This window comes from Uloborus diversus, chromosome 5 (genome assembly GCF_026930045.1).
Source record: "Uloborus diversus isolate 005 chromosome 5, Udiv.v.3.1, whole genome shotgun sequence".
NCBI classification, from domain to species: Eukaryota; Metazoa; Arthropoda; class Arachnida; order Araneae; family Uloboridae; genus Uloborus; species Uloborus diversus.
In genome coordinates this window covers 172,538,311-172,553,239 of record NC_072735.1, presented here as the reverse complement: position 1 = coordinate 172,553,239, position 14,929 = coordinate 172,538,311, and the positions used below count along the sequence as shown (strand labels likewise).

The 14,929-nt window shown below is 32.7% G+C and overlaps 1 protein-coding gene across 1 annotated transcript in view; it reads right to left on the bottom strand.

Annotated features, from left to right (window-relative positions):
- LOC129222034 (CCR4-NOT transcription complex subunit 9-like) overlaps positions 1–14,783 on the bottom strand; it is a 34,837-nt gene extending 20,054 nt beyond the window's left edge. Inside the window, exons 1-3 of the mRNA XM_054856451.1 lie at positions 14,664–14,783; positions 10,309–10,427; positions 5,254–5,374 (exon numbers count right to left, since the gene is read on the bottom strand). Coding sequence (XP_054712426.1) covers positions 5,254–5,374; positions 10,309–10,427; positions 14,664–14,687 — 264 coding nt within the window. The 5' untranslated portion in view covers positions 14,688–14,783. The remainder of the gene's footprint in view (positions 1–5,253; positions 5,375–10,308; positions 10,428–14,663) is intronic.
- Between the last annotated feature and the right edge of the window lie 146 nt (positions 14,784–14,929).

Sequence of the window (14,929 nt, the reverse complement as noted above, 5' to 3'; positions counted from 1 at the left end):
CCAACACATTTTAGCCATAGAAAAGAGTAAAAGAGGACCACTTTGAATCAAAAAGGGGAGCAAAGAGGACCAGTTAGGATTAAAAAGAGGACCTTGGGAGGGCCATTCATAGTTAAACCCAGGGTAGCACCAAAAGGCAAATTAGCTGCCTGGCAATAAATACGTGAAGATAATTCGTTAATTAACCAAAATAATGATTTTTAATGATAAATCCTTATCACCTTTTGTACATCTGAACTTCTTATCCATTGAATTATATTATTCACACAAACATTTGGATGGGGGGGGGGGGGGGGAGTGACAAGCAAGCATGTGACTGACCACCTTACAGAGTAACTTGAATTGTAAAATAAATTTTCTACTACTTAACAGGTAAAAACTGGCTAGTTAAAAACAATCACCCAAGTGACCGATCAATCAGTGCATACCTAATAAAGACCTTTTAGATACAGTTATTACAGTAAACACCTTAGTACATAGTAGTTTACAAAATTTTTCATGTAACAAGTTTAAAGAGAATTCATTTTGATATAAGGTACTGCAAGACAAGAAGATATAGTTTGGAGGCCAGGAGGTCCCCCTCCCCCTCCACAGCCCTTGGTTTTTACACATATTTCCAGCCAAAATATGGTAAGTTTATATACATATGAGAGTTTATGACCAAACACCAAAGCAGGAGGTAATTTCTGGCTATGCTACTAACTGACTAAGTTCAAAAATATTAGAGGTTTGCAAATCATTTCTTCATATGTATGTATTATTTGTTCAAGCACCAAAAAAATATTGTAACTGTCTTCAAGTTCATATAAAAATTAGTGAGAAAGAAAATTTTTTTTATTAAAGTTACCATACCCAAAAATATACAAATGCAGCTTAAGCGATAAATACACTGAATGTAAATTTGAGCCTGCTTTTACTGGATAACTTAATGTAATAAATAAATGTGTAAGTTTAGATTCATAGAGCTATATTTTCAAATTGAAAATACTCATTATGAGTACTTAAAATAAGAATACAAAGTTTTTTAGTTTTTAAAAATAAAATTAAAAAAATTTGAGGTAGCACATGTCAAAACAGCTTCCAATTTTAAAAAATATTAAAATAACTACAAGATGCAAAAGGATTGAAATCTTGCACAAGAGAATCAAATTTTCGCAAAGTATGTTCAATGTTGGCATAATTTCCAAAAAAAAAAAAAATTCTCTAAAACTAAACACGACTAAAATTGAACATAAAATATGCTAGTCTAGGATAGCATATGTGAAAATAACATTCGATTGCGCAAAATATCAAAATATGTACAAGATGCAAACAGATTGAAATCTCAAACAAGAAGCAATTCCTCGCGAAGTTCGAGTAAGTGCAATGCTGCTATGGTCCAAAAATAAGAAAGTTTATTATCTATTAAAATTAAACAAAAAATAAGCTATTCTATGATGGCGTATGTCAAAATAACTTCCGATTGCCAAAAATATCATAACATTAACAAGATGAAAAAACATCGCGAAGTGCGAGTAAGTTCAATGTTGCCATGGTTTCGAAAAAAAAAAAAGTAGTTTATTACCTATTAAAATTAAACAAAAAATAAGCTAATCTATGGTGGCGTATGCCATAACTTCCGATTGCCAAAAATATCAAAATATTAACAAGATGCAAAAAGATTGAAATCTCGAACACGACAAGCAATTTTCCGCGAAGTGCGAGTAAGTTCAATGTTGCCATGGTTTTGAAAAAAAAAAAGTAGTCTCTTATCTATTAAAATTAAACAAAAAATAAGCTAATCTATGGTGGAGTGTGTCAAAGTTACTTCTGATTGACAAAAATATCAAATTATTTACAAGATGCAAAAAGATTAAAATCTCAAACACGACAGGCACTTTCCGCTAAGTGCGAGAAAGTTCAATGTTGCTATGGTACCAAAAATATAAAAATTAATTGTCTATTAAAATTAACCAAAAAATAAGCTAATCTAAGGAGGTATTATGTCAAAATAACTTCCGATTGCCAAAAATATCATAACATTAACAAGATGCAAAAGCGAGTAAGTTCAATGTTGCCATGGTTTCGAAAAAAAAAGTAGTCTCTTATCTATTAAAATTAAACAAAAAAATAAGCTAATCTATGGTGGAGTGTGTCAAAATAACTTCTGATTGCCAAAAATATTAAAATATTTACAAGATGCAAAGAGATTGAAATCTCAAAACCCAGCAAGCAATTTTCGGCGAAGTCCAAGAAAGTTTGATGTTATCATGGTTCCGAAAAAAAAAGTTTATTATTTATTGTAATTAAACATAAAATAAGCTAATCTAAGTTAATGAATGCTAAAGTAACTTCTGATTAAAGTAAGACAAAACAACGTTAGAAGAAGCACAATTTACAAATTTGTGATTCTTCTAACGTTGTTTTGTCTTACTTTACTGTTCAGCACAAAGGTATTTATTTATCTTTAACTTCTGATTGTCAAAAACATCAAAATATTAACAAGATGCAAAAAGATTGAACTCACAAACACAGGAAGTAATTTTTCGCGATGCTACATATCGAACACAAGTTCAGAAAATTCCACTGATGAAACATTCTTGATTTTTTTCAACTGCGTACGAACCCGTGAAAAATATCGGTAGCAAAATGCTTTGATTTCACGTCATAACTCTTCCCCCAAACTTCTCCATTTGCTAGATTTCCATGTTACAGCGGTGGGAGGAGGAGTAATGACGTCAATCTGAAGCGAAATAATACCAGAAAGTCAAGTTCAATAGAAAAACGGGGCGCGGCAGCGTGTTCGGGCTTAACATAAGTCAGCACACAGTATCTTTAAATGTAATGAAAATTTTTAAAATCTGATTTTTTAGTAAAAACAATACAAAAGCGGACTAAACGGACCAAAATGTTAAAAAGCGGTCTAAAGCGGACTGTACCCTGAAAAACGGACTTTGGCGGGAAAAGCGGACCATTTGGGAGCCCTGGACAGTTTATAGCCGAACGCTCTACCGAAAAAAAACCATAGGTAATTTTAATTTTGAAAATTTTTACAATTTGTTATCGCAGGCTGTTTGAAACATTATGACTTAGATGGCAGCACGTGTTCATCATTTAACAGCACGGTTAAAATACAAAATAATTTGAACTAAGTTATTTTTTAAGCGTAGCTTTTCAAATGTAGTAAAAATGTGATACGCTATTTGTTTTTTTGCAAAAAGAAAAATATATATATTACCCTTTAAATTGAGGTAGTTTTTTTTTGTACAAAAGTCAAAAACTCATTAGAAGAATCTATATTTCAACATACAATTTATTATATTTTACTGAACAAAAAACAATTCCAATGTAGTCTGAAATCTTAAACCTGATACTTATATTTTCGCTTACATTATGCTTTAATTTTCCTCCCGGAGCCAAAGCTTAAAAAAAAAAAAAACCTTACTATTGAGTATCAATTTAGCTCCGTGTTGCATCACGTTTTCATAACAGGAACGTTTCTACCTCATGTATTCCCTCATATTTGTTATTCGTATAATGCGCGATATTTTTCTAATTTTTTGATGCAGATTGTCCGGATGTGGGCCCGAACACGCATTCTCCTGGTTACCAGTCTAACACTCTGCCGACCAAGCTATTCAGCTCTGTCAGTATCAGTGCAAGTTATAAATTTAACCGAAAACCTCATTCTCGTTCTTTAAAACAGGTTTTTTGCCCGAAAAAACAATTTTTAGACCGTGGTTCTATTTTTCATCAGTAGCCTGCACGATAAGCTTTAAGATAAGGTGTAAATCAAAGAAATCGATCAAGAATTGAGGAAAATCTCGCGTAGAAACCAAAAACAGGCTACAGAAATAATATATAAGGATATAACAAAGTAATATATTCCTTTTTTACTTGCATTTCATATTCATTAAACTATTAGTAATGCAACTATTTTAATTCACATTAAAAGTGCCAAATGAAATAGTAAACATTGCTTAGAAAAGAAGAAAATGTCTTGTGACTGTGCATCGACTAATACATATTACTAAAAATACACCACCAGCTCAGTTATTCCATCCCAGGACTGCAGTTTCGTGCTTTTTAGCACTCATCAGCCCGGAATAGGAATCACATGAGCTGGAGGTGAAAAACCTCTTAAGGGAGCCAAGAGAGCCAAACAAACTGGTAGCTAATGTAGAATTAGCACACCAGATGAGTGACCGTAGCAATGGTGCGGTTCAACTTGAAGATTGATGGCAAAGCATGATATTTTGTAGTAAGTTACCGTCCTAAGCCAGAGCTAAGGCAGAAATACTTATAATATAATTAATATTTCTGCCTTAGCCCTGGCTTAGGGCGGTAACTTAATACAAAATAATGCATATTATTTATTTCTGATGAATCATATAACTGTAAAAGTAGCTAACAGAAGAAAAATGAGTAAAACAGCTAATGCTAAATTAACTCCATTAAAATTGATAGAAAAGTAAAATAAAATATTACATATAAATAATGAAAGAAACCTTGATTTTAAGTCTTTATATTGCAATTATAATATGAGAAAATAAAGAATGATTCGAGGATGAATTTAATATTTTGAAGACTTTAGTTTGTGCTAATTGAAAATATCGGATATATATCAAAATATCCGATATATATCGAAATATTAGATATTTTTGATACATTCTAACCCTGGAAAGGATGCAAAAACAATAAATGATTTAATTGGTGCAATTTTTTAAAATTTAATTTTTAAATTTCTTACACTAATATTAATCATGCACATAGTTAAAATCATGTCAATATGTATCGTGTTGTATCGAAACTGTTACAATAGGGTTCATACTCATTTTTAAAAGTAAAACTTAAGGCCTTTTCAAGGACTCTCAAAAGATTTTAAGGACTCATCTGGGAAAATATCAGATAACTTTAGGTACACAATTTACAAGTTTTCCGGGGGGGGGGGGGGGGCAAAGTATTTTATACATATCATATATACACATGCACAAATGCATAACATTGTTTCCAAAAAGCAGAGAGGCAATTGACTGGGATGTCCCATTATCAGTGAATAAAATTTTAAAAATTTTATGCATCACAAGGATCAGAGTGGCCAAAGAACAAAAAGTAGGAAATTTTTTGCTGGAGTTTTTATAGGTACTTTTCAAAAAGTGCAAAATTGCTCACAGCAAACAAACAACAGTGCACAAATGCATACAGCAATGTGCAACAAGCATCATAATGTCACAAATAACAGAAATATGAAAATTGGACAAAAACTGCACTTACAGTGAGAGTGGGTGGATTGATTGCAGGGTAGATGTTTATGATTTCTTGGAGCAGAGCAGTTATGGTCCCAAAAGAATGCCATAACATCGGCGCCAACTCGGGAACAGCTTCTCTCTTTTTGCTTAAAAAATAGATGTATTTGAACAAATTACAAGGTAAAGATTCATTAGAGTAGACATTTTATGAATTGATAAACTTAATCACTACAATAAAATCATATATGCAATTGGTCAAACAGAAAAGTTGAAACAAATTGAGGATTGGTATAAACAGGGCCGCGCCATCCCTATGTTCGAGGTCGTGTGACGCATGGCGGCGCCGGAATCAAAAAGGCACCGAGCTCAGTCAATCAAAATTGCTCTAAATGTAGAGAATCTCTCCAAACAAGAAAATTAAATTGAACTTATCTGCACATTTTTCATGTGGAGTTTTCGAAAAGGGAATAAAGAAATATATTTACCCCATTTGAAGCTCGTAAAATTGTGGTGCCCAAATCCATGAACCTGCAGGACCATGCGTTCATCAGGTCAGATTATATCTAATAGTGGCAGTGAAATTACATTGCTTGTTGAAACAAGCAATCCTCTCGCTGCCAATTTGAAAAGAAAATTCATTGCTTTGTTGTGTCTAAACATGCTATTCAAAAGCGTAATCTTTTACACTGAAATAACGCGATGCTAATTTTAATTAGCATCACGTTATGCTACATTACTGCAGGCATTAAAATGCATGCAGTGGTATTTTTCTTCCAGAGGCAGCAAGTGAGGTTATAAGTGCGGGGGCAAGAAATTTTTGAACGCTGAAAACTTTACTTTTGGCTATCCTTAAGAGTGATTTAAGGGGGATAAGCTTCCAAAACTTTCCAAAAATATTTCATAGCTGAATAAAATACCAAAAGTCTTTGGTGATGTGAAGGTAACTTCTAAAATTATCTCGCAACTGGTGTCTTAAAAAAGCAAATTTAGTACAACTTTAGCAAACTGAGGGCAAGGCATTCTAGGAGCTCTCTCCCGAAAATTTTAGAGTTGAATTGTTTCAAAAATGCTATTTCAGAATATCTGACTGATTTAGTGAGGAAAGAATGAGTTCAGTGATTCTCCCCGGTTATCTTTTGGAAATGATTAAGTTCTGAAACGTCGATTTCAGACTACCTTCGGTGACTTCAAAGGAAAAGGGGGAGGACAAGTTCCAAACCTGTTTCTTTAATTGGATGTTTAAAAACTAATTTTTACTCATTTATACTGATATCAGGGAGAAGCGGGTTCGCTTCCTAGAAAAGATTCTGAAGTTGGAATATTATAACAAATTTATGCCCTCTTTGAAGATATGAGAAGGAGAAAGAGTGTTTACAGGTTCTCCTCTGGAAATCTTTCGAAACTGAAGTCTAAAAAATGCAGTTTTAAGCTATCATTGGGTGATCTCCCCGGAATTTTTTCAAATTAAAATCTTAAAAACATTCACACGATCTTTAATGATAGAAAAAAGTGCAGGGGCGGTCGCTCCACCCCCAATCTCTGCCACTAAGGAGTCGTGAATGCTATTTCAGTATGTCTACAATACGTGAAGCTGAGCATATCAGGTGCAAAAAATTTTTTATTCCCCATTTCAGATCTTTTAAATTTAAATATATATAAGTAATATTTGCTTCTGACAAATTTTGAACTTTCAAAATAAACATCTTCCTCTTTTTTAAAAAATAAAATTTTTTTAAAATGTTGAATTATATCAAAAATGGAAATAAAGAATAAAAATACCAGAGCATTAAGATGGAGTTTCCTCTAATGAAATTCATCAAAGACCATAGACGTGCACAGGGGTTTCAGAAATTGGTGTACCACTGTACCAGTAGGTTGAAATTGCGCTTAGAATGGCAGCTATATTTGCTTAAGGAAAATTTTCAAATATTGTGAGTAAAAAAACGTTTTTAAAACACATGAGGTTAGAAATTAATGAACCTAAAAATATGAAATTTTAGCCATTTTCATATTAACTTTCATTTCTATGTGCTAATGGGAATAGCACGGTACCTTTGGCGACCCCGATGCGCACGCCTATGTCAAAGACTGAAAAACAAATTTTTTTTTAGTTGTTTAGAATTAATCTTTTGCAAGTTTTTTCTTTTTGATTTTATTGCTATTATGAATGTTTTTCTTCAGTTTCAATTTACTTTAAACAACAACAATATACACATGTGACTAACAGCAACAGACTCTGGCCCCCCGCTAGGCAGGTCTTGAAGGATAAAAGGGAGGGGCGATCACTCAATTTTTCCAAATTGAGGTCCTAAAACACGAGTACAGGATATTTTTGATGATATATTAAGGAAAGGGGTTCGAATCTTCTTCCCGAAATTTTTTTGGAATTGATGTTTTAAAAGGGCTCTTTTGGATGATCTTTGGGGACATTAGGAGGACAATTTAAAAGACCCCCTCCCCGGATATTTTTTAAAGTTTAAGTCTTAATGAAGCGATTGTAGACATTTCAGCTAGTGTTTATGAATGAAATTGGCTCAGTGACTTTCTTCCGGTTATTTTTTGAAACTCAAGTTCCAAAAAAGGTAACTTTAGACAATCCTTGATCATTTTAGGGGAGAGAGGGCTTCAAAACATAGTCTCGGAATGATGACGAAATTCTCAATTTTAGACTAATGTTTTCAGCGGAAAAAGATAGGAATAGGCTTGGGAACCAATTTGGATAAATTTCTATGTTTTATTTATGTCAAACAAAAATGGTATGCCCCCCCCCCAAGCATGTATAAAATTAAAAATAGATACAAAGTAGGAGTTAACGAAAAAAATTAACCGCCCCTTCCTTGGACAATTATTGGATCTGACCATGCTGGTCCTAGTCTATTAGTCCCCAATGAAGATAAATGGCCTTAAAGCTATCCACCCCCTTGCTCATTACCACCTCTTCTGGTAAGCTGTTCCAAGTGTCCACAACAGTACTAAAGTAATTTAGTACTGAGATTTGAATAGCTTAAAACAATGATCCCTCGTCCTTCTTTCCGTGCAAAAATTTAATCCATTAACATCTTTCATTTTGATAAATTTAAACAACTGAATCATGTGCCCTCTGACTCGCCTTTGCTCCTAGCTATACATATTAAACCTATTAAGTCTGGTATCATAATTTAAATCTGAAAGTCCCTTTATTAGTCTAGTTACTCTTCTTTGAACCTTTTCCAATACAGAAACTTCTTTCTTCAGATAAGGCGAACAAAACTGAACAGCATACTCCAAATGAGGTCTTACTAAACTCTTATATAAAAGCAGAAAATCCTTCTTAGATATGAATCACTTTTTTTTCTTTTGGTAAGATCATTTATAATGCACAGCCGTTTATGGTTTTTCTAATAAAAATACTCTGAACTTCATGCCCATCAAACTCATTCTTTTGAACTTTTAAAATTTTAATCTTTAAAAATCATAATTTAAATTATTGATAAAAAATTGTTTTAAATCGCAAAACCCTGCTGTTAGCATATTGCGTGTTTAACTAAGTACGCTTTCTAACAATGTAAGCATATTATTAGAAATCTAAACTTGAAAGAACATCATGAGTATTAAAATTTAAGTAACTTGTTTAGTGTGCAATTTTACTTTGTTAACTCTTTCAATTTTTTTGAAGAAAATAGATTAAGAAGAAAAATTGGAACATGTATTACTTAGGTTTAAAAGATTTATAACCCACTAGCTGAAATGCAAATAAATTAATGTCCATAAAGGATACAAAGGGTAGGGCCAGGTGGGTTGGAATGGGGAAAAAAAGGTGTTTTTAGAATTATCAAACTACTTAAATCTGCTATTCAACAATTAAAAAAACATAACTGAGTTTGTACATTTCAACAATACACTTCATACATCCATAGTTATTATTACTGAAATAATTTTCTTGTTTAGTGAAAAAGCTATTATTTCAAAGTCTTTTCATACCCATTCCACCCCATGAGGTAAGGTGAAATGGGTAGTATTATTTAAATTAAATTTCAGAGTGAAAATATGAATTTATTATTTTTTCACACAAAGATATTAATATAAAGGTAAAAATCAATAGAACAATATAGTCTGTAATTTCACTGTAATTAAAGGTATAATGTCCACGATTGAGGATTGGCAGATTTAGTTTCTTGATCTATTTTTCTTCAATCTCTATTTTTGCATCATTGGGGGAGGTGAAAAAATTTCCCATCAAAGACTTCTTAAGAATTTTTATATTCTAAAGATTTTAGAACCTGAGCAATAAAATACTTTTTAAATTTCTTAGCTCTGGCTTTGTCTAGAGGTTGGCGGCATATTAGGCGGCAGGCAAATGATAACCTCATTATCGACAGCATGCTTTAGAGTTTCATATGTCAGATACTTGCATGAAGTGCGAAAAGTTAAAACCATTCTTCAAAGATGGTCTTCCATCCAACCAGATTTAGTGCAACCCCATAACAAAAGGATTTCAGAACATAAAACTTTCTATTAAATTAACAACTTATTTCAGAGAAAAACTTTTAATGAGAAAAAATGTTAATTCCAGTCTATGTCATTGAGCCTATATTATACACATTCCACACCACTTAAAGTTTTTTAACATATTTCTTAAAATGAATGGAAATTTTCTTTTCTGATTTTTTTTCTAGTTAACAAAGGATAACTGCTATCTTCTTTAAATGAAAATAACAGTAATATAATGTTATCTAAACTCAAACAAAATCGTAGAAACAAAAGTTTAAGATATCAGTTATAATTTTGATTTTTACAATGTAACTTTCAAAAAGGCTGCCAATAAACTGTTTCCATTCAGTTTTCTCTTGAACCAAAATTGATCAAACTATTGTTTTATTTTTTTTTTAAGTTTTTTTTTCCTGTAACTCAAAGATTAATAAACAACCCATTTCCACCCCACCTGACCCTAGTTATTTTTCACTGTAAACAGTGAGATGTATTTGTTCCCTAAACTAATAATTTAACATTTTTAGGGGAAGGGTTGAAGACAGTGTAGGAGCTCCTATAAAAAATAAAAATATTGGAATTAAAAATTTTCTGTGTGTTGTAAAACAGGTACCTTAATTCTAGAAGAGCATTCTCCCTAGTATCAGGCCTAGCGAGTTCGCTGATCCACTGATAAACTTTTTCCTGATCCGCCTGAGATAAATTTGACACCTGTGGTACTGTCATCAGCCTCTAGAAAAAGAGAAAAACGGGTTTTAACATAAACTTTTTTTAGCTAAGATACCCTGTTTTACACAAGGCTTATTTTCTTTAAAAGCAAGTTTTTTTTTAAGCTTTCTGAAAAAGTTCTCGTCGAGGGCAAAATATAAATTTCAAGCTCTTACAACACCATACTTCAGTGTCCCTTTTCAAAGTTCAATATTTATGACTTTAACAAAGAAAAAATCTTTCACAGCAAAGCTTTAAGAATGTCTTTAAGTTTATAAAGTTACTAATGATCTGGGTCCAACAAATCTGTGTTGACTAGGCTACATTAGAATCTAGTTCTTTCAGAACAAGCCTTCAGAAGCAGAGTTACAATGACTTTTCGAATAAATCGTAAAAAATAATTTTTCTGGTGCTTGAAAAATTTTTCTTGGTTACCAATTTTGTTCTTTCCTACAGTAAAACCTGCAAAGTTGACCACCCTTGTAAGTTGCCCACCTGTCTATGTTGACTGCTTTTGTCAGGAACAGAATTAGTCCTATCTTATATATTGAAAGAGAACCTCTGTAACTTGACCACCTGTCTATCTTGACCACTAATGTACAAATTTGGTTTGGAGTATTGTAAAAAACTTTGTAAGTTAACCACTTGGTTTATTTTTTAAAGCTTTCTTCAACAATTATTTTATATTTTATTACTTATTTATTTATCTTTTTTATTTTATAGCCTTCCAAGAAAATTTTTAATGCTTTTACTAACAGACTAGCATTTTACTAACTGCTCTTTATTCTCCAAACTTGTTTTTCATTCATTGTTCTATTTAAGATAGCCTACTATCTGTTCAAAGAAAATAGGTGTCAGTACAAAAGTACAAAGTCTTTTCTTTCAGTTGCAATATGTTGTGGCAACACTAGAATTGTGCTAAACAGCAGGCCCGGATCTATAAATTTTGTGCTCCCTGCAACCAAATATGTAGGGCTTCTCCATAGTAGCCAGCAGTGTCTATTAGTAAAGTTAACAAGTCTTAGTGCTAGTTTTTTTCAATTTCTAGGGCCTTTAGCCCCCTTAAGGACGTTGACCCCTCACTGTGGGGCCTTCTAAAGAGCAAAGTTACATATTTCTGGTGCAAGGGATTAAGAGATAGGACATTTTAATTTTGCCTTTATTGGGAGAGTCGAGCTTGTTGCTCTTTTTGCTATAAGTTTTATATAAAAATACTTCAAAAAGAAAGTTAATTGAACTTGAGATTAATAAAAAGTATGAAATATGAAAATAAATTGAGAAAGGAGAAAGCCAGAGGAAATTAGCTGGGCACACATGGAAATTCTAGAATTAGTGTCTAATATGGTTGAAAACAAGGAAAAAATGACTAAAATATTTGAATAGTATTTTTAATTAGTGTTTCATAATGTTAAACAATGAAAGTGAGTTGAACAGAAAGAATAAGGCTGAATTCATCAAAAAATGAATACATGGTGCAAGAAATGACAAAAAAATAAAAAAATTATTACTGCCCTTTATAAGTTGGCCACCTATCTAAGTTGACCGTCAAAGTACTGCACCACGAGTGGTCAACTTACACAGGTTTCACTGTACTGAAATATAAATCTGAAAATTTTCAAATCAATTTTGCTATTAAATTAGTCCAGGGCATAGTAAGTTAGGGGCTCTCCAACTTAGGGAGTGTTCTTTTCTGTGCTTGCCTCCCAGTTTTGGCTTTTGAGACTTAAATTTGACATCTTCAATCAAAAAGCTCATAACTTTTCAAGCTTTGAAAAAAAGTTTGTTGAAAATGTAAAAGTAACAACATTTCTTTCTAGGTTTTTCGATTGATGTGAAATATTAGATTTTGATTTCAGAACTAATTCTTCAAGTGGAACCTATCCCTAAAGTTGAACAGCATACTGTTACAGTCAGACCCCGGTTTAACGAACCTCTATTTAACGAATTTCAAATTTTTCTCCCCCCCCCCCGACTAAAATAAAGCAAAAATAAACTTTTGAATAATAAACCCCGAAATAACAAATTATTTCAACAGCTCCTCACCCAATTTTTTTTTTGTTATGCTGAGTTAGTTGGATTGTTTTCCAAATGACATGTTCATCTTGTCCGAAACAGAAAAAGATTTTTCTTGGAATCTGCCATTATTAATAAGCGAAGGGGTACAACCAATGAATAGCGAATCTGATGCATAAGTTTCCCATTGAAACTGCAATTTTTTCAAATGCTTTACATGGGCTGGAAACTGTGAAAACATCTCATGCAGCAGACTGTACATGACACAGTATTTTCTTCTCTCCATAAAGTGGAAAGAGAACTATTTCGAATCAAGCATCAAGGAAATTGTCAAACATCTACTGTTCAGTACTTTAAAATTTCAAATTAACTAGTGTGGAATCTATACATATAATAAAATAAGATGTTTGTGCGTGTGTGTGTGTGGCGCGCTTTCCGGGAAAACGGTAAGGCCTAGAAAGATGAAATTTGGTATACAGGTACAGTTTCTGCCAAAGAAGTGCACCTTGGGCTTCGATTTTTGATATTTTAGTTAGAAAAAAAGTCGTTTAATATTTTATGTGTTTTTTTTGCACTTTTTAGAACTTTTTACCTCACAAACCCTGAACCAATCGCACCACACAAATGTTTTTTGTACTATAGTGTTGGAAATTTAATTTTAAATATGATGAATGAAAAAATTTTGAAGATAGAGCAATTTTTGTATTTTTTATGAATTTTTGAAAAAACCTTCAATTTGCACTTTTTCCTGTGTTTTACATTTTTCTAATATCATCCTGCGAGAAGTATCAAAGCCTCATTTCTGAAATTTAAGTTGGTAATAGTAAAAATATTTCGCCCTCTTCAGAAGAAAAAAGTTCTTAAAAATACGCAATAGTTTTTTTTACAATTTTTTTTACTGCTGAACACATCATATCTTTCTACGCATCGGTCCAAAAAAGCATTCTTCAATCTTCTATGCTTCTGACGTCACTACTTGGATTTCGATTTGATATTTACGACGGAATCTTAATCGCAAACAATGTTAATCTTTTTTTTTCACTATATAACTTCTACATTTTACGACGTGATGACCACGTGTTTTTCCGGCAGCGCTTGCTTTCTTTCTTTCCTTTTGTTTAATTTAGGGAATGCATTTATTTCATTTTCCATCCCCCCCCTCAAGCTGGACGTTTTGCTGTTTCGATATTGCGTTACATTTCATAGTTGTGCGCATTTAATTCAATAAAAACAGCAAGATTTTTTTTTCTTTGTCACTTTGTGCACACTACGGGGAGTTTTGGAGATAACTTTTTTTTTTGTTCTACTTTAGTAACAAAAGCGGTTTTTTGAGTGAACTTTGTTTTTATTAGGAAATGAACGGGGAGGTTAAACTAAATAGAGATGTAAAAGAAAATTTAGAGATTGATCGTAAAGGTAGATAGCCGCCGAAGGCGGCAATCTTGGCGTAAAAATGTGAATGGCACAAAAAAAGATAGAGATGGATTGATTAATACTGCAGCCAAATTTGTTTAAACAGCCGCCGAAGGCGGCAAACTTGAAGTAAAAAGGTAAATGACAAGTTAGCTAAACGGCCGCCGTAGGTGGCTGCTTGCATAGAAAGGTGAATGGCGTAAGAAGGCGAACCAGCTGGTCGCCGCAGGCTGCTAGTGCTGAATAAAAAAGTACACTTTCTGAACATGGAGATCTTTGTGCAGTTCCGTATTGGGGCATTTATATAGCAAATGCGTTTCTTTCTCACCCCGATTTAACGTATAATAGTTTCGTTCCCGATGAATTCGTTAAATCGGGGTCCGACTTAAGAGTATAAGTTTTGGTACTAAAATATTGATAAAAATTAATAAACCAACCAAAATAGTGATAAATATAGAGCATTCATATGTGTACAGTATGTACAAAAAATTTTCAAGCCAAGCCAAATGATGTTTAGTCAACACTTCGTACGAGGTAAACAAGGCACAAGATTTCATATTGACCCACATATAAAACCTGCGTTTTTTATTGCATCAAATAAGAAAATAAAGTTTTAACGTAGACCGGTAATTTAGAAATTAGACTGCCTACAGTCTACATTATGGCATCCAACAATGAAGCAAGCCTTTTTATTTCATATAAACAACAGTGTTTCCAGAAGAGCAATTGAAGCTGCTTGCGTGAAGCAGTTGTTTCAATCTCTTAAGAAACAAACGCAGTTTTCATGAAAGTTACCTCATGCAAAAAAAATCTCATTATTCATTTAAAACTTACTTGTTGTCCAACTAAAGGATTCATTTGAACAAAATAGATAACATCGAAATTGAGCACATTTAACGCGTCCGATCAACTAAAATAGGAAGAATATCAATACATTTCGTTTTTATATTTTCTTTTCTAAAGAAACTGTTGCCAGAGAAGCTGGTAAAAGCTCCCACGGACGCAGTTTCACTAAATAAGGAGAACAAAAATATTAGTTTGTAATTCTGATCTTATATGATGCAATTTTGTTTTGATTTTCTCTCAGAAACGTCGTTTTT